At 39.2% G+C, this 19566-nt stretch overlaps 1 protein-coding gene across 1 annotated transcript in view; it reads right to left on the reverse strand.

Moving 5' to 3' along the window:
• Positions 1–19393, reverse strand: part of csmd2 (CUB and Sushi multiple domains 2) — an 819059-nt gene extending 799666 nt beyond the window's left edge. The window contains exon 1 of the mRNA XM_061882497.1: positions 19277–19393. Within this exon, the coding sequence (XP_061738481.1) occupies positions 19277–19319 (43 nt within the window). The 5' untranslated portion in view covers positions 19320–19393. The remainder of the gene's footprint in view (positions 1–19276) is intronic.
• Positions 19394–19566: the final 173 nt, after the last annotated feature.

A 19566-nucleotide genomic window follows, 5' to 3' on the forward strand; every position in this document is an offset into this window, starting at 1 on the left:
AATAATATCGGCTTCTCGGTATAAATTGGTCACATATGATAAGATACCAATATCAGAGCCTTGTGTTTTGATGCAGATATTGGTCCAAAACAATATCAGCAGGAATCATACAAACCATTATCATGTTGTGGTGTGTTAAAAAAGGTGAAATTAATCATTAATTAGTTATGTGATCATCAACTATACTGAAATTAGGGGTCCACGATAAATATTGGGAATTTTGTCGTTTCACCCATAAATCCAATAACAAAAACACTCCAATGATGATGGTTAGGGTGAGCAAATCAAGTGCCCCTTTTCTCCCGTATCCCAGGTGGTAAACATCCCCTAAGGCATTAAACATGGCGTCGATCGTTGTTTGGGGGAATACATTTTATTTGTAATAGTCGGCAAACATCAAAAAAACATCGGGCTTCAACACATCATACCTTGTCAGTCACCTAAAACACATTAGCACTGTTTTAAAAGCCGACAAAGGAGCTGCCACAAAGAAAGGTGTGCACAAACTACACTTACACAAAAATAGATCAAAATTATATCGGCGTGTCGGTGTAAATCGGTCACTTATGATACGATACCAATAACGGGGGCTTTGTGTTTTGATACGGTTATTGGTCCAATAGGGTATCAGCAGGAATTATACAAACTTATAATTTTGTTGTGTGTTAAAAAAGGTTAAATTAATCATTCATTAGTTATGTGATCATCTATTATACTGAAATTATGGGTCCACGATAAATATTGTGAATTTTGACGTTTCACCCATAAATCCAATAACTAAAACACTCCAACGATGATGGTTAGGGTGAGCAAATCAAGCGCTTCTTTTCTCCCGTATCGCGGGTGGTAAATGTACCCTGAGCTAACAAACGTGGCGGCGATCGCGTGGGGCTCGGTCGCTGTTTCGGGGGAAGACATTTTAATTGTCAGCAAACATCAGAAAAACATCGGGCTTCAACACATCAAACCTTGTCAGTCACCTAAAACACATTAGCACTGTTTTAAAAGCCGACAAAGGAGCTGCCACAAAAAAGGTGTGCACAAACTACACTTACACAATAATAGATCGAAATAATATCGGCGTCTCGGTATAAATCGGTCACTTATGATACGATACCAATAACGGGGGCCTTGTGATTTGATGGGGATATTGGTCCGATAGAATATCAGCAGGAATCATACAAACTTATCATTTTGTTGTGTATTAAAAAAGGTGAAATTAATCATTAATTAGTTATGTGACCATCGACTATACTGAAATTAGGGGTCCACGATAAATATTGGGAATTTTGACGTTTCACCCATAAATTCAATAACAAAAACACTCCAAATATAGTGGTTAGGGTGAGCATATCAAGTGCCCCTTTTCTCCCGTATCACAGGTGGTAAACATCCCTTGAGGTATTAAACATGGCGTCGATCGTTGTTTCGGGGGAAGACATTTTATTTGTAATAGTCGGCAAACATCAAAAAAACATCGGGCTTCAACACATCATACCTTGTCAGTCACCTAAAACACATTAGCACTGTTTTAAAAGCCGACAAAGGACCCTCCACAAAAAAAGGTGAGCACAAACTACACTTACACAATAATAGATCAAAATAATATCGGCATCTCGGTATGAATGTGTCTTTTACGATACGATACCAATATCAGAGCCTTGTGTTTTGATACTGTTATTGGTCCAATACGTTATCAGCAGGAATCAGTCAAACCTTAATAATTTGACTATATTGAAATCAGGGGTCCACGGTAAATTTCGGGACATTTAACGTTTTATCCATAAATCCCCAAAAAACATTGAGGTTCAACACGTCAAACCTTATCAGTCACCTAAAATAGGGATGGAATAATATCCATAAAGTTTCTAAATGTTTAGAAAGAAAAAAAGTAGACATGTATTTTGTTTATGAATAAATATGTATTTTTAAGCAAAAAATAATCAACAATACTGTAAATGTTTTAAGATTTTTTAAACTATTACAAATAAAAATAGTATAGCGCATAAACCTTCTCAAGCTGCACAAAACAACAATTATTAATGTGTACTGTACATTTTGGAAGTTTGAATAAACTATTATAAATTAAAATAATATAGTTTTCATAACATGTTATGTATTGTTTTCCAAAGTTAGCTGACCTTTTGATTAAAAATACTCAATGACGTAAATATATTTATTTGATATTTTTTAAAAACCTAATATGTATATGAATAATATTATACTTTCTAAATTTATAGAAAGAAAGAAAAAAAAAGTAGGAGTAGACTTGTATTTTGTTCATGAATAAATATGTAATTTTAAGCCATTTGCTTTTCTCTTTTGTAAAGTATAATGGCCTTTAAACCCATTTTAGGATGAGGAGCGGGATAAAAAAAAAAATGGGAACAAAGTATTTGACTAATGGTGTGCACTAAAAGATGTTCTGCCACATGCAAAAAGAGGAAAAATTACATTTTAGACAATAATATATTCTAAGTTGCACTCAACTATTTTTGCAGGAAAACATCTAGAAAAACAAATATTGTGCATGCCTAATTGAAATAGTCAAATATATAGAAAATTTAGAATATACAAAATCAATGCAGAAAATTGAGTGATAGAAAAGTAAAACAAAAATAACGAGTACTGTAAATTTTGGAAGTTTGTATAAACTATTATAGATAAAAATAATATAGTGTACATAACATGTTATGTATTGTTTTCTAAAATTACCTGATGCGTTTTTTAGGGATTAAAGAGGCCTTTAAACCAATTTTAGGACCATGAGCGGTATAAAAAAAATAAAAAAAAGTATTTGACTAATGCTTCGCAATAAAATCTGTTCTGCCACTTGCAACAATAGGAAAAAAATACATTTCAGACAATGTTAATACATTCTGAGTTGAACTGAACCATTTATGCAGGAAGTTATCTAGAAAAAAAATATTGTGCATGCCTAATTGAAATAGTTAAATATATAGAATATTTACAATAAACATAGTCAATGCATAAAATGGAATGATAGAAAAACTAAATTAAATCACAAGTACTGTAAATTTTGGAAGTTTGTATAAATTATTATAAATGAAAATAGAATAGTGTACAAACTTTCTCATGTTACACAATGAGATGCAGGCTTGGGATCATTAAAACAAAAATAATAAATAACGAGTACTGTATAGATTGGAAGTATGTATAAACTATTACAAATGAAAATAATCTAGTGTATATAACATTTTATTTATTGTTTTCCAAAATTAGTTGACCCTTTGATTAAAAATGCCCCAAAAAATTATGTATAGATATTTATTTTTCTTTGAAAAGCACTTCTGTATACTGGAAAACCTTATTACTATAATGTGGCATTTTTTTTTTCCAAATTTAAAATTTATTAAAAAAAAAAAAAAAACCTTTCTGAATTTACAGAATTTAAAAAAATTAAAAAATATATAGATGTATATTTTGTTTATGAATAAACACATACATATGCACTTTTAAGGCACTGGCTATTTTTTTTTTGTAGGATAAAATGGCCTTTGAATCCATTTTAGGACAAGAGTCGGGTTTAAAAAAAGGCAAAAAGGTACTTGACTAATGTTAGGCACTAAAATATGTTCTGCCACGTGCAAAATGAGGAAATTAAATACATTTCAGACAATGTTAATACATTCTGAGTTGAACTGAAACATTTTTGCAGGAAGTAATCTACAAAAACAAATATTGTGCATGTCTAATTGAAATAGTTAAATATATAGAATATTCAGAATATACATAGTCAATGTAGACACTGGAGTGATAGAAAAACTCAAATAAATAAGGAGTACTGTACATTTTGGAAGTTTGTATAAACTATTTTATTATAAAACGGTATAGTGTACAAACCTTGAGATGTAGGCTTGGGATCATTAAAGGGGAACATTATCACAATTTCAGAAGGGTTAAAACTAATAAAAATCAGTTCCCAGTGGCTTATTTTATTTTTCGAAGTTTTTTTCAAAATTTTACCCATCATGGAATATCCCGAAAAAAGGCTTTAAAGTGCCTGATTTTCGCTATCTTTAAATCCATCGTCCATTTTCCTGTGACGTCATTTAGTGATGCCAACATGGCGGGTATAGCGACATTAGCTCGGATTCAGACTCGGATTTCAGCGGTTTAAGCGATTCAACAGATTACGCATGTATTGAAACGGATGGTTAGAGTATGGAGGCAGATAGCGAAAACGAAATTGAAGAAGAAACTGAAGCTATTGAGTGAATAGCTATTGAAGCTATACGGCGATCATAGGGTATCCATACATCTCCGTGCCATATCTGTCATAGCATCGCCGGTAAAATGTGCAGGAGCAACTTAAATCTGTCGATTGGTAAGTGTTTGTTTGGCATTAAATATGGGTGGAGTGAAAGGCTGGATGCAAATATAGCTACAAATGTACATACAGCTAGCCTAAATAGCATGTTAGCATTGATTAGCTGGCAGTCATGCCGCGACCAAATATGTCTGTTTAGCACATAGGTCAATAACATCAAAACAACTCACCATTGTGATTTTGTTGACTTTATCGTTGGAAATGCATCTGCTTTGAGTGTCGCAGGGTACCCATACATCTCTGTGCCATGTCTGTTGTAGCATGGCCGGTAAAATGTGCAGACGAGGGACTTTCGGATCTTTTGACACTGGTGCAACTTGAATCTGTCGATTGGTAAGTGTTTGTTTGGCATTAAATGTGGGTGGAGGGAATGGCTGGATGCAAATATAGCTACAAAAGTACATACAGCTAGCCTAAATAGCATGTTATCATCAATTAGCTGGCAGTCATGCCCCGACCAAATATGTCTGATTAGCACATAAGTCAATAACATCAACACAACTCACCTTTGTGATTTTGTTGACTTCATCGTTGGAAATGCATCTGCTTTGAGTGTCGCAGGGTACCCATACATCTCTGTGCCATGTCTGTTGTAGCATGGCCGGTAAAATGTGCAGACGAGGGACTTTCGGATCGTTAGACACTGGGTGCAACTTGAATCTGTCGATTGGTGAGTGTTTGTTTGGCATTAAATGTGGTTGGAGGGAAAGGCTGGATGCAAATATAGCTACAAATGAGGCATAACGATGCAATATGTACATACAGCTAGCCTGAATAGCATGTTAGCATCGATTAGCATGCCGTGCTAATCGATGCACAGTCCACGGAACTCAACTTGAATCCGTCCCTGATCATGTTGTTACACCCTCTGACAACACACCGACGAGGCATGATGTCTCCAAGGTAGGGCTGGGCGATATTGCCTTGTTTTAATATCGCAATATTTTTAGGCCATATCGCGATATACGATATATATTACGATATTTTGCCTTGGCCTTGAATGAACACTTGATTCTTATAATCACAGCAGTATGACGATTCTATGGGTCTACATTAAAACATTCTTCTTCATACTGCATTAATATATAATACTTTTAAACTTTCATGCAGAGAGGGAAATCACAACTAGGTCAATTGAACCAAAGTGTATTCTATTAACTTATGAAGCAATGGCACTAACATTCAAGTCATTTCCAAAACATAAATTGCAAGCCTGTCAGAGACATTTTAAGTGTCAAATAAAAATGAGCTGCATAATAGGAAATCAAAAAGTATTCGTCCTTCACTATGTGGTATGTTACTAAGGTTATGAAATTCTCTTCATTCTCTAGCGAGTGACTTTACAAACGATGCTACATAATAGCAGTAATGCTACTTTTTATAGCAAAGTACGGTTGTCTGTTCGACATATTCCCACCTGAAGCCGAACCACTGCCAGACGATGAAAACCCTGCTGTTGTTATTGGGAATTAAGTCTTCCTTCATTTGTTGCCAGATCCCCACCATCTTTCTCTCGTACGGCAACGTTAGCAGCTAACGTTAGCCACGCCGCTACCCCTCTGCCTTTTTTTTTTTTTTTTTATTACCTCTCTGCCCTGCGAGGGTGTGTATGTGACGTATGTAAGCCGGCTTGTCTGCGAGAAGGAGAGACAGGAAAGAGCGAGGAGAGCCTGAAGTGTATGCCGGCAGCTAAAAGTCCCGCGTGTGAACGTATATTCGAATATTACGATAGTCATTTTGTATATCGCACAGAGACAAACCCGCGATATATCGTATATATCGACATATCGCCCAGCCCTACTCCAAGGTACGGAAAACAGTCGAAAAAACGGAAAATAACAGGGCTGATTTTTCTCAAACACATTACACACACAAGTCAAATCAGCTCTGTTATTTTCCGTTTTTTCGACTCTTTTCCATACCTTGGAGACATCATGCCTCCTCGGTGTGTTGTCGCAGGGTGTAACAACACGATCAAGGACTGATTCAAGTTGACTTACTTGGAGTGTGCATCGATTAGCACGGCATGCTAATCGATGCTAACATGCTATTTAGGCTAGCGGTATGTACATTTGTAGCTATATTTGCATCCAGCCTTGCCCTCCACCCACATTTGACCCCGAGAGCGAATAATATAATACGTCCCGGCAAGAAAATCTGCGTTCAAAAGACTCCGGCTTATTAGTGATTCCTAAAGCCCAAAAAAAGTCTGCGGACTATAGAGCGTTTTCCCGTTCGGGCTCCAGTACTCTGGAATACCCTCCCGGTAACAGTTCGAGATGCTACCTCAGTAGAAGCATTTAAGTCTCACCTTAAAACTAATCTGTATACTCTAGCTTTTAAATAGACCTCCTTTTTAGACCAGTTGATCTGCCGCATCTTTTCTTTTTTCTCCTATGCCCCCTCCCCCCAATCTGGAGGGGGTCCGGTCCGATGACCATGGATGAAGTACTGGCTGTCCAGAGTCGAGACCCAGGATGGACCGCTCGCCTGTGTATCAGTTGGGGACATCTCTACGCTGCTGATCCGCCTCCGCTTGGGATGGTTTCCTGTGGACGGGACTCTCGCTGCTGTCTTGGATCCGCTTTGAACTGAACTCTCGCGGCTGTGTTGGAGCCACTATGGATTGAACTTTCACAGTATCATGTTAGACCCGCTCGACATCCATTGCTTTCGGTCCCCTAGAGGGGGGTGGGGGGGTTGCCCACATCTAAGGACCTCTCCAAGGTTTCTCAGTCAGAATTGTCACTGGCGTCCCACTGGGTGTGAGTTTTCCTTGCCCTTATGTGGGTTCTTCCGAGGATGTCGTAGTCGTAATGGTTTGTACAGTCCTTTGAGACATTTGTGATTTAGGGCTACATAAATAAACTTTGATTGATTGACTGATTGATAGTAGAAAGGCGTTTAATTTGCTAAAATTCACCCATTTAGAGTTCAGAAATCGGTTAAAAAAATAAATTGTCTTTTTTCCGCAACATCAAGGTATATATTGACGCTTACAATGTTCCAACATTATCACCAGACCTATGTAAGCGTCAATATATACCTTGATGTTGCGGGAAAAAGACCATCTATTTTTTTAACCGATTTCTGAACTCTAAATGGGTGAATTTTGGCAAATTAAACGCCTTTCTGTTTATCGGGCTGGAGGCGATGACGTCAGAATGTGACGTCGCCGAGGTAACACACCCACCATTTTCATTTTCAACACATTACAACCGGGTCTCATCTCTGTTATTTTCCGTTTTTTTGACTATTTTTTGGAACCTTGGAGACATCATGCCTCGTCGGTGTGTTGTCGGAGGGTGTAACAACACTAACAGGGAGGGATTCAAGTTGCACCACTGGCCCGAAGATGTGAAAGTGTCTGCCGCCAGACCCCCATTGAATGTGCCCGAGTGTCTCCATATTTGACCAGCGATGCTAAGACAGACATGGCACAGAGATGTATGGATAACCTGCAGATGCATTTGCAACGATAGTCAACAAAATCACAAAGGTGAATTTTTTTGATGTTGACTGCCAGCTAATCGATGCTAACATGCTATTTACCGGTGGTGCTAAAGCAGACATGGCACAGAGATGTATGGATAACCTGCAGATGCATTTGCAACTATATTACATTTCCTTCCACCCACATTTAATGCGAAAAAAACACTTACCAATCGACGGATTTAAGTTGCTCCAGTGTCAAAAGATGCGAAAGTCCTGATCGTTTGGTCCGCACATTTTACCGGCGATGCTAACGCAGCTATTTGGCCATGCTATGGCTATGAATAGCGTCAATAGCTATTCGCTCAATAGCTTCAGTTTCTTCTTCAATACTTTCATACTCCAACCATCTGTTTCAATACATGCGTAATCTGTTGAATCGCTTAAATCGCTGAAATCCGAGTTTGAATCCGAGCTAATGTCGCTATATCTTGCTGTGGTATTCTCATTGTTTGTTTACATTGGCAGCACTGTATGACGTCACAGGGAAATGGATAGTCGCATCGCAAATAGCGAAAATCAAGCACTTTAAAGCTGTTTTTAGGGATATTCCGAGACCGGTAAAATTTTGAAAAAAACTTCAAAAAATACAACAAGCCACTGGGAACTGATTTTTACTGTTTTTTAACCCTTTTGAAATTGTGATAATGTTCCCCTTTAACGCCACACGCAAACTGCATGGCCAGAACAAACGCCGCATGCGACCCGGCAATTTAACGCCTCTGGACGGAACCAGGCGGGTCACAGGCGCAGGCGTCGGCGAATGTGTGATTACTCGCCCAGAGTGCCTCATGCGTGCCGACTTAATGCCGCACTTAAAACCGCATTGCAAGTCGAAGCTTTTATTCACTTTGTCTCCCATCAACGGGCTTTACAACCGGAGCCTCCAGACAGAGAGAGTTCCGGGCGTGTGAGCGTTCCGTGCATAATATTTAATAAAAAAAAAATAATAAAAAAAATACCCTGATGTTACTGCGAAAGCCATGAAAGTCAAACACCATTGTTTAGTGCACATCCCACTTTGGGACTGGGGGGGATTTTTTATTTTTTTTGCTGCGTTTTGTGCAAGTAAAAGTCAATGAGGCTGCGCACGCTCGCCAACGACTGCATTTAGGAATATTTTCGGGGGAGAGTGCGCGAGCGTGCATGAATTAGTAAGTGTGTGTGTGTGTGTGTGTGTGTGTGTGTGTGTGAGTCACCGTTGTGGCGGAGATTAGTGTGACAAAGCGCGGCGACAGAGCTCAGGCCATCTGGAGACGGGTGACGAGGAGGAGGAGGCAAGAGGAAGAGGGGCGACCCATCAGCAGGTGGAAACAGGGATGGCAAAAAAAAAAGATAACGTTTGAGGACACACTCGGAGGCTCTTTTGCACCAGCAAATGAGCTGCTTGTCAACACTTGAGCCGTGGAGTGACCTCGCGGGAAGGATGCTGCATCACCACCGACCCCGGCAATCACACTTATTTGGAGTATCCCCACACCAAATGTCTGTTTTTTTCTAAATAAAGGGCACCGCGAAAAAATGGCATTATTGAATAAAAAGAACTTAGGGTACATATAGAGATGCGCGGACAGGCAATTATACCATCCGCAACCGCATCAACAAAATCGTCATCCACCCGCCTTCCACCCGAACCAACATTTTGTCAGGACCGTACCCGCCCGCCAAGATACATCAGAGGTTGTCCGCCTTTACCCCTCACATAACTATTTAAACCTGTTTCACAGAGTAATGAAGACAATTGGAGCCGCTAACGTTCCCGCGATTATCCGATAGTTTTCATCCTGATTACAGTGAAGCCATTGCCTTAGACGCCTTCAACAACATGTACGAACCAGTTGATGGTCCGGCATCATGTTGTGTGCAGCTTCCGCAATCACACGTTCAAGATTGAAAGGCATACTGGGTGATAAAGAAGTACACTGATGGTTGTGATATAAACAACTTTAACACTTACTAATATGAAGCCACACCCAACAAGATTGACAAACACATTTCGGGAGAACATCCCCCCAGTAACACAACATAAACGCAACACAACAAATACCCATAATCCTTTGTATCCGTGAGAACCCCTGATTATATTTTACACGCCCGCGCCCCCAACCCCACCCACCTTACCGACGCACGGTGGCGGGGTTTGCTGCTAGCGGGGTGTATAAAATAGTCAGGAAGTGTCATGAATACAAAGGATTATGGGTATTTGTTGTGTTGCGTTTATGTTGTGTTACTGTGAGGATGTTCTGCCGAAATGTGTTTGTCGTTCTTAATTGGTGTGGGTTCACAGCGTGGCGCATATTAGTAAGTGTGTTAAAATTGTTTATATCACAATTGTTTATATCACAACCATTAGTGATATGCCAGTATGCCTTGCAGTCGTGTGTGTGTGTCTGCGGAAGTCACACACAACATGATGCTGGACTGACAAGCAGATCGAACATGTTGTAGAAGGTGACTAAGTTGATGGCTTCATAGCACGCCCTAATACTTATTATCTGGGTGACTACCGGCAGTCATTCAAGAGAATAATAGCGTCACTTAGTGTCTTGTTCGCTTTATGACACGGGTCTAAAATGGCTCTTTGAATGGCAAAGGATACCGATCCCAGAACCATGTATATCAAATATTTCCGTATGGTTCAACCGCCACCCGCCCGAATCTAATTAAAATCAATTTTTTCATCATGTCAACCGGCCGACCCGCGGTTTATCCGCGGACTCCGCGGTTGAGACCGCAAACCGCGCATCTATAGTACATGAAACGTGTATTATTGCAATTTAGACCTTAAATAAAATAGTGAATATACTAGACAACTTGTCATTTAGTAGTAAGTAAACAAAAAAAAGGCTCCTAATTAGTCTGCTGACGTATGCAGTAACAAATTGTGTCATTTATACACCTATGATTTTGTACACAGTATGAAGGACAAACTGTAAAAAAAAATATTATTAATCAACTTGTTCATTTACTGTTAATATCTGCTTATTTTCTCTTTTAATATGTTATATTTACAATTCTGTTAAAATGCAATAATCACTTATGCTTCTGTTTTTTGGATACTTGACATTAGTTTTGGATGATACCACAAGTTTTGGTATCGATCCGATACTGTCATGTCTTTGTGATCACGTTTTGTGGCGTTATATTCTGTTGGTTTAAGACTCTTTTTACAAACCCAGTTTCCATATGAGTTGGGAAATTGAGTTGGATGTAAATATAAACGGAATACAATGATTTGCAAACCCTTTTCAACCCATATTTAGTTGAATATGCTACAAAGACAACATATTTGATGTTCAAACTGATAAACTTTTTTTTTTTTTGGCAAATGGTCATTAACTTTGGAATTTGATGCCAGCAACATGTGACAAAGAAGTTGGGAAAGGTGGCAATAAATACTGATAAAGTTGAGGAATGCTCATCAAACACTTATTTGGAACATCCCACAGGTGTGCAGGCTAATTGGGAACAGGTGGGTGCCATGATTGGCTATAAAAACAGTCAAACAGTTTAAGAACAACGTTTCTCAAAGTGCAAATGCAAGAAATTTAGGGATTTCAACATCTACGCTCCATGATATCATCAAAAGGTTCAGAGAATCTGGATAAATCACTCCACGTAAGCGGCATGGCCGGAAACCAACATTAATTGACCGTGACCTTTCATCCCTCAGGCGGCACTGTATCAAAAAACGACATCAATCTCTAAAGGATATCACCACAAAGGCTCAGAAAAACTTCAGAAAACCACTGTCACTAAATACAGTTTGTCGCTACATCTTTAAGCGCAAGTTAAAGCTCTACTACGCAAAGCGAAAGACATATATCAACAACATCCAGAAACGCCGCCGGCTTCTCTGGGCCTGAGATCATCTAAGAAATACTGATGCAAAGTGGAAAAGTGTTCTGTGGTCTGACGAGTCCAAATTTCAAATTATTTTTGGAAATATTCGACATTGTGTCATCCAGACCAAAGGGAAGGCGAACCATCCAGACTGTTAACGACGCAAAGTTCAAAAGCCAGCATCTGTGATGGTATGGGGGTGCATTAGTGCCCATGGCATGGGTAACTTACACATCTGTGAAGGCACCATTAGTTCTGAAAGGTACATAAAGGTTTTGGGACAACATATGCTGCCGTCTTTTTCATGGACGCCCCTGCTTTTTTCAGCAAGACAATGCCAAGCCACATTCAGCACGTGTTACAACAGCGTGGCTTCGTAAAAAAAGAGTGCAGGTATTTTCCTGGCCCGCCTGCAGTCCAGACCTGTCTCCCATCGAAAATGTGTGGCGCATTATGAAGCGTAAAATACGACAGCGGAGACCCCGGACTGTTGAACGACTGAAGCTCTACATAAAACAAGAATGGGAAATAATTCCACTTTCAAAGCTTCAACAATTAGTTTCCTCAGTTCCCAAACGTTTATTGAGTGTTGTTAAAAGAAAAGGTGATGTAACACAGTGGTGAACATGCCCTTTCCCAACTACTTCGGCACTTGTTCCAGCCATGAAATTCTAAGTTAATTATTATTTGCAAAAAAAAAAAAAAAATTTACGAGTTTGAACATCACTTTTCTATTGGGTTTAGTGATTATTGATCATGCTGTGTCAAATAAAAAGTAGACGTTCCAAACTTCCCGTAGAAATGCTCTCTTCTCACCCATTCGCCGTCACGAGCCCTGGAATCCGCCCGGTCATCGTTTTTCCTGATGTCCTCAATTTAATTAATAGAAACAGAACAAAAAAATAATTGTTTTATTTTTATGTTTTGCTGGTGAAAGTGTCTCCTGGGCTACTTTTACTAATCAATTTGAATTCATCATTATTTATTGAGTTTATTTAATTTCAGTTAGAAATGACTCGAGGCGTTCAAAAAATGTTTGTCGTTTAAATATAAATATATATATATATATATATATATATATATATATATATATATATATATATATATATATATATATATATATATATATATATATATAGTTTTTTATTATCCCAGGCAAATTGATGCATTTTAACACTTTTCTGTTTAGGAATAAGACAACAATTTTACTGCGATGAGGTGGCGACTTGTCCAGGGTGTACCCCGCCTTCCGCCCGATTGTAGCTGAGATAGGCGACGGCGCCCCCCACAACCCCAAAAGGGAATAAGCGGTAGAAAATGGATGGATGGATGGACAACAATGTCTCCTGAGCTATTTTTGCTAATCAATTTGAATTCATCATTATATATTCAGTTTATTAAATTTCAGTTTGAAATGACTCGAGGCGTTCAAAAAAATGTTTGTCGTTTAAATATATACCTATATATATATATATATATATGTATATATATATATATATATATATATATATATATATATAGTTTTTTATTATCCCAGGCAAATTGATGCATTTTAACACTTTTCTGTTTAGGAATAAGACAACAATGTTACTGCGATGAGGTGGCGACTTGTCCAGGGTGTACCCCGCCTTCCGCTGAAAAGTAGCCTGAGATAGGCGCCGGCGCCCCCCACCACCCCAAAAGGGAATAAGCGGTAGAAAATGGATGGATGGATGGACAACAATGTTAATAAAGTTGTTCGGTGTTGTAAATTAATTCTGTTTGTCTTTTTTTTTTTTAAACCTGAATAAAGATACAATGTTATGCAGAGGTGTACATTTTATAGACAAATAGTCTATTAAAATGTTTTTTCTCCTCATTGAGAAGAACGGCTGTAGTCAGTGTGCCACCGTCAATCATTAAGACTACGTCAAATAATTAAGCCAGCTGTATTTTCACCTCATACCTGTGAGAATCCTGCGTGTGACTGAAGCATTTAGGAGATCAAATAATACTGTATCATCCATATCTTTTAGATTCGGGTCAATAGTGCATTCTTCGCTCTTGCTTTAAGCGAGGAATGAGGCAAAAAGTAACCCAGGCAGGTTGCAGGTGTTGAACAAAACAATAATAGGTGCACATTTTCACCTTGTTGATAAAGTCTCCAAATAAACAACTTTTCTTGTTTGCAAACTAATATTGGAAGTAACATTTAGTATCCCTCTCTGCTGGTGGGCGGTAGCTATTAGAATAATAGACCCAGGGACGCAAGGACGGTAGGCAACGTGCATGTGAATTATTGCATATTTCATTGTGGGAGGGGGGAAAAGGTGTTGCAGCAGCGAAGTTGAAGCAGTAGACCACAGGTGAGTCCGAAACACTTACAAAAAGAAAAAAAAAAGATTCACCCATGACCAGAGAGGCCTGACCGACGAAGAAAACCAAGAACAGGTGAGGAACGAGCGCACCCAGCCAAGGTAAAGCTGTGAGGGTGAGAGCCCAACAGGAAGTGGAAATAAGGAAATAAGAGCACTGGAGAGGAAATGGAAACAAAAGAATAGAACCAGCAAAACAAGTTGCAGTTTAAGATTGTAGTCAGTTAGTTTGACTAATCAAAGGATAATAAATGCATGTCTGGTAAAAAAAAAAAAAACCCTGATTAAGTTGCAATGAGGGAAAAAAAGTTCAATAATTGTATTGTAATTATCTTTCTTTTTAAGTTAGAGCAGGGGTGTCAAACTCAAATACAGAGTGGGCCAAAATTTTAAACTGAACAAAACCGCTGGCCAAGGTTGAACAAATTAACTTTTTAATAGGGACCCAAACACGTTTTGCATTGAATATTGAACGAGCAAGGCTTGTATAACTTTATAGTGACATGCAAAATCAATTTTCAAATATAAATAATAATAATAATTTAAAAATATCAATGGTATATTAAATACAATTTAAATAAAAAAAAATTGAATGCCTCTTTCCTATTTGCAGCTTTCTGATGTAAATATCAACATTAACTTGGCGGGGTTTGGTGGTAGCGGGGGGTGTTGTATATTGTAGCATCCCGGAAGAGTTATTGCTGCAAGGGGTTCTGGGTATTTGTTCTGTTGTGTTTATGTTGTGTTACGGTGCGGATGTTCTCCCTAAATGTGGTTGTCATTCTGGTTAGGTGTGGGTTCACAGTGTGGCGCATATTTGTAACAGTGTTAAAGTTGTTTATACGGCCACCCTCAGTGTGACCTGTATGGCGGTTGAGCAAGTATGCCTTGTTTGTGTGTAAATTCCGCATATAGTATGTGACCGGACCGGCACAATGTTTGTATGGAGAAAGAGCGGAAGGGACAACAGCTTGTAGAGGACGTTGAATGCAGTGCCTTTAAGACACGTCCCCAATGATGTTGTTTGGGTGGAAATCGAGAGAAATCCGGGAGAATGGTTGCCCCTGGTGATTTTCAACAAGGGCACTGAAATTCGGGAGTCTCCCGGGAAAATCGGGAGGGTTGGTAAGTATGAATATTAGCGGTGAATGTGGTGTTAAAGCAGCACAGCCTGAAACTTTTAAAACACCTGGCAGAGTTTGAGGTATTTACAAGGCAATACATTACTTGTTGTTTTATTTTTTTTCATAGAAAATAATACTTCAATGTCTTCATGGCATGACATTTTGCTGATACTAAGTGGCGATATCACTTTCTCCAATCGCCCTAATGAGCAAAAATGGACACTTTCATCTCCGCTCTCGCTCGTTGCGTGGTGAAACGATCCCATATCAGTAAAGTCTCCATGAAACGGCCCGGATTTGCCTAATTTGGTGTGGAACCCGGACGCATCGTCCTGATCAGATCGTATCGGAGTGGGACCGTGTCTAATTACGCCTGCACAACAATTGGCCCAACAGCACATTTCCATAGAGCGCCTGGCTTCTGTGTCAGCCTCAAGGAGCTGTCCGTGGTGCTGAAAGGTAGTCGCTGGCCAAGGTAGCCGAAAGTAACCAAAAGTCTCTCGCACAGGACCCGGCTTATTAACGGCATCGTTATATCGCCATAATCCATGTTTTCAAGACAGCTTCTAAAACAATGACCTAATAAACTACATTCCTTGCAAGTACTATTATCACTGGAGGACTCGAGGGCAAGGAAGATGCTACACTACACTCCAGGAGGATACCAGAAAACATTAAAAACCGACAAGAGGTGGGCAGATTGAGAGAGACATATATCGATAGCAATGATACCAAGGACAGTATCAATATATGGTCAATACAACGTTGATTTACAAAAAAAAAATAAAAAATGTTTGTCCTTTTTTTGTTAACAAATTAGCAGAAAAGGGACAATTATGTAGTCTCTTTTACTTGTGTACAGTTATTTTGCACTCTTTTGCTGAATCATCAATTATTAATCAATGATCGTGAACATATGCACCAGTATCAGTCCAAATTGTTTGTAGTATCACACTAAGTTTTTTTTTTGTTTTTTTTTAATTGCAACATCTAAAAAGTATTATTCATTATAACATTTCTGAGTCTCGATCAAAGTTTTAATTCCCTAGTGTTTAATTAATGGTGTGTTGGCTAGTCAGTTCAGTTTTTTGTTGCGCCCTAAAACACGTAAATACTGTAAGCATTGCACTTATTACGCACCAAATGTACAATTACGGAAAAAAGGGCCAATGATGCTGTCAGTTTTACTTGTCTTCAGTTATTTTGCTCAAAATAATCAATCAATTAATAATCAATTATCTTGAACTTGTGCAACAGTATCAGCCCTAATCATTTGTAATATCACACACTTAATAGTTACTGTATTTTTTTTAAATAAATGTTTTTATTTTAAATTTTTTATTGCTACATCTAAAAATAATTTTAATAACTGTATTATTTTATTATAACATTTATTAGTCTCAATCAAAGTTTTAAGTCCCTAGATGCTAAATGGCCCTAGTGTTTAGTTTATGGTGTGTTGGCTAGTCAGTTCAGCCTTTTGTTGCGACCTAAAACATGTCAATACTGTAAGCATTGCACTTATTACGCACCAAATGTTCGATTGTACAAGTCTGTAAAAAAGGGCCAATATTGTTGTCAGTTTTACTTGTGTTCAGTTAGTTTGCTAAAAATAATCAATCAATTAATAATCAATGATCTTCAACATAGGCACCAGAATCAACCCTAATTGTTTGTAGTATCACACTATTAATTTATATCTATTTTCTAATATCCATATTTTTTTTTCTTTATTGCAACATTTAAAAAATTTAACTGCTGTATTATTTTATCATAACATATTTAAGTCTGGATAACAGTTGTAAGTCCCTAGACGCTAGATGGCCCTAGTGTTTAATTTATGGTGTGTTGACGAGTCAGTTCAGTCTTTAGTTGCGCCCTAAAACATGTTTATACTGTAAGCATTGCACTTATTACGCACCAAATGTTAGATTTTACAATTCTGTAAAAAAGGGCCAATAATGTTGTCAGTTTTACTTGTGTTCAGTTAGTTTGCTCAAAATAATCAATCAATTAATAATCAATGATCTTGAACATATGCACCAGTATCAACCATAATCGTTTGTAGTATCACACTATTTATTAATATATATTTTTTAATATCTATTTTTTTTTTATTGCAACATTTAAAAAAAACAAACTGCTGTATTATTTCATCATAACAATTTTAAGTCAGGATAACATTTTTAAGTCCCTAGACGCTAGATGGGCCTAGTGTTTAATTTATGGTGTGTTGGTGAGTCAGTTCAGTCTTTTGTTGCGCCCTAAAACACGTTAATACTGTAAGCATTGCATTTATTACGCACCAAATGTTTGATTGTACAATTCCGGAAAAAAGGGCCGATTATGTCTTTACTTTTACTTTGTTCAGATATTCTGTGCTATTTTGCTCAAAATCAATCAATTTTGCAAAAAAGTATTTTGTCAGCCACCGATCTTACAAGTTCTCCCACTTAAAATGATGACAGAGGTCTGTAATTTTCATCATAGGTACACTTCAACTGTGAGAGACAGAATGCGAGGGGGGGGGGGGGAATCCAGGAATTCGCATTGTAGGAATTTTAGATAATTTATTTGTAAATTCTGGCGGAAAATAAGTATTTGGTCAACCATTCAAAGCTCTCACTGATGGAAGGAGGTTTTGGCTCAAAATCTCACGATACATGGCCCCATTCATTCTTTCCTTAACACGTATCAATCGTCCTGTCCCCTTAGCTGAAAAACAGCCCCAAAGCATGATGTTTCCACCCCCATGCTTCACAGTAGGTATGGTGTTCTTGGGATGCAACTCAGTATTCTTCTTCCTCCAAACAGGAAGAGTTGAGTTTATACCAACAAGTTCTGCTTTGGTTTCATGTGACCACATGACATTCACCCAATCCTCTGCTGTATCATCCATGTATCCATTTTGGTATAAACTCAACTTGTCCTGTTTGGAGGAAGAAGAATACTGAATTGCATCCCAAGAACACCATACCTACTGTGAAGCATGGGGGTGGAAACATCATGCTTTGGGGCTGTTTTTCTGCTAAGAGGACATGATGAATGATCCGTGTTAAGAAAATAATGATTGGGCCCAAGTATTGTGAGATTTTGAGTCACAACCTCCTTCCATCAGTGAGAGCTTTGAATGGTGCACCATATACTTATTTTCCACCATAATTTACAAATAAATTCTTTAAAATTCCTACAATGTGAATTCCTGGATTTTCTTTTCACATTCTGTCTCTCACAGTTGAAGTGTACCTATGATGAAAATTACAGACCCCTGTCATCATTTTAAGTGGGAGAACTTGCACAATCGGTGGCCGACTAAATACTTTTTTTTGCCCCACTTTATATATATATGGTGTGCATAAATTGACGCGCTCTCCAAGCAGACATGTCGCCCCCCCAACCCCTCGGCGTCTTCGCCTTCTCTCCAGGCTCGATTGCCGCCTATTGAGTGACGGCGTCCTTCGGGATCGCTTGACGCATCTCAACCCGCGCGCCTTTGGGAGCCATCACCAGAAGACAAATCACCTTTCACGCACCTTATTTTATTTTTCTTATTAAATCATTAATTTTTGCGGCGTCGCTCCGCGGGGCTCTGGTGCCACTCGACGGGGGGATGGGGCAACTGCGCGCCTTAACAACCTGGGACGCTCGACGACACACGTGTTGGTCATCAGGTGGGTGGCGAGTACACGCCTTCACCGGTAGAATATCTCGCTCCAGAAGTTGGGAGCGAGATGGAAGGTCGGCACACAGTAAGGAGCGGTTTATGCTTCACGATCTGTTGCGTGAGGAACGAAGAGGCGGGAAAGTGGGGGTTCAAGCCCACACTTGCAGATATTCGGACATTAAACAACTTGGTCTTTTTACGTACGGTAATGATGATGGATATGAACACAGTTAGCTCTGGAAATTACAACTTTTAGGCGCAGCATGCATGGGAAGGCTCATGCGTCTTTACGCGCGCTCCTGCTGATTTGCATGCAGGCAGCGGCGTGGGGAGGCTGCTGCTGCTGCTGCATTTTGCATGACTCCAGCTCTTCTGCAGCTGAAGGAGGAGATGAGGAGGAGGAGGAGGGGTGCGGAGGCGTGGGGAAGGGGGGTGGGGGGTAACTCACCCTTCGCCGAGGCGCTCAGCAGACCCACGGAGAGCACCAGCATCACCCGGCTCCACCGGCCCCCTCTCGGGAGAGCTGCCAACCCAAGCCCGTCCGCATCCCGCCGACTGCGCGCACATTCCGGTCTCCTCTCGGGTGCAGAGGCGGCCCCGTCCCGACTCCGAACGGCGTCCATGGCCGGGGAGACAGGGATGGAAAGGGGGGGGGGAGAAAAAAAAAAAAAAAAAAAAAAAAAAAGCTTCTTCTCGGCAATCGTGGATGTCAGACGCTCGGAAAATCCCAATGCGTGG

Source organism: Nerophis ophidion, linkage group LG21 (genome assembly GCF_033978795.1).
Source record: "Nerophis ophidion isolate RoL-2023_Sa linkage group LG21, RoL_Noph_v1.0, whole genome shotgun sequence".
In the NCBI taxonomy this organism is placed as follows: Eukaryota; Metazoa; Chordata; class Actinopteri; order Syngnathiformes; family Syngnathidae; genus Nerophis; species Nerophis ophidion.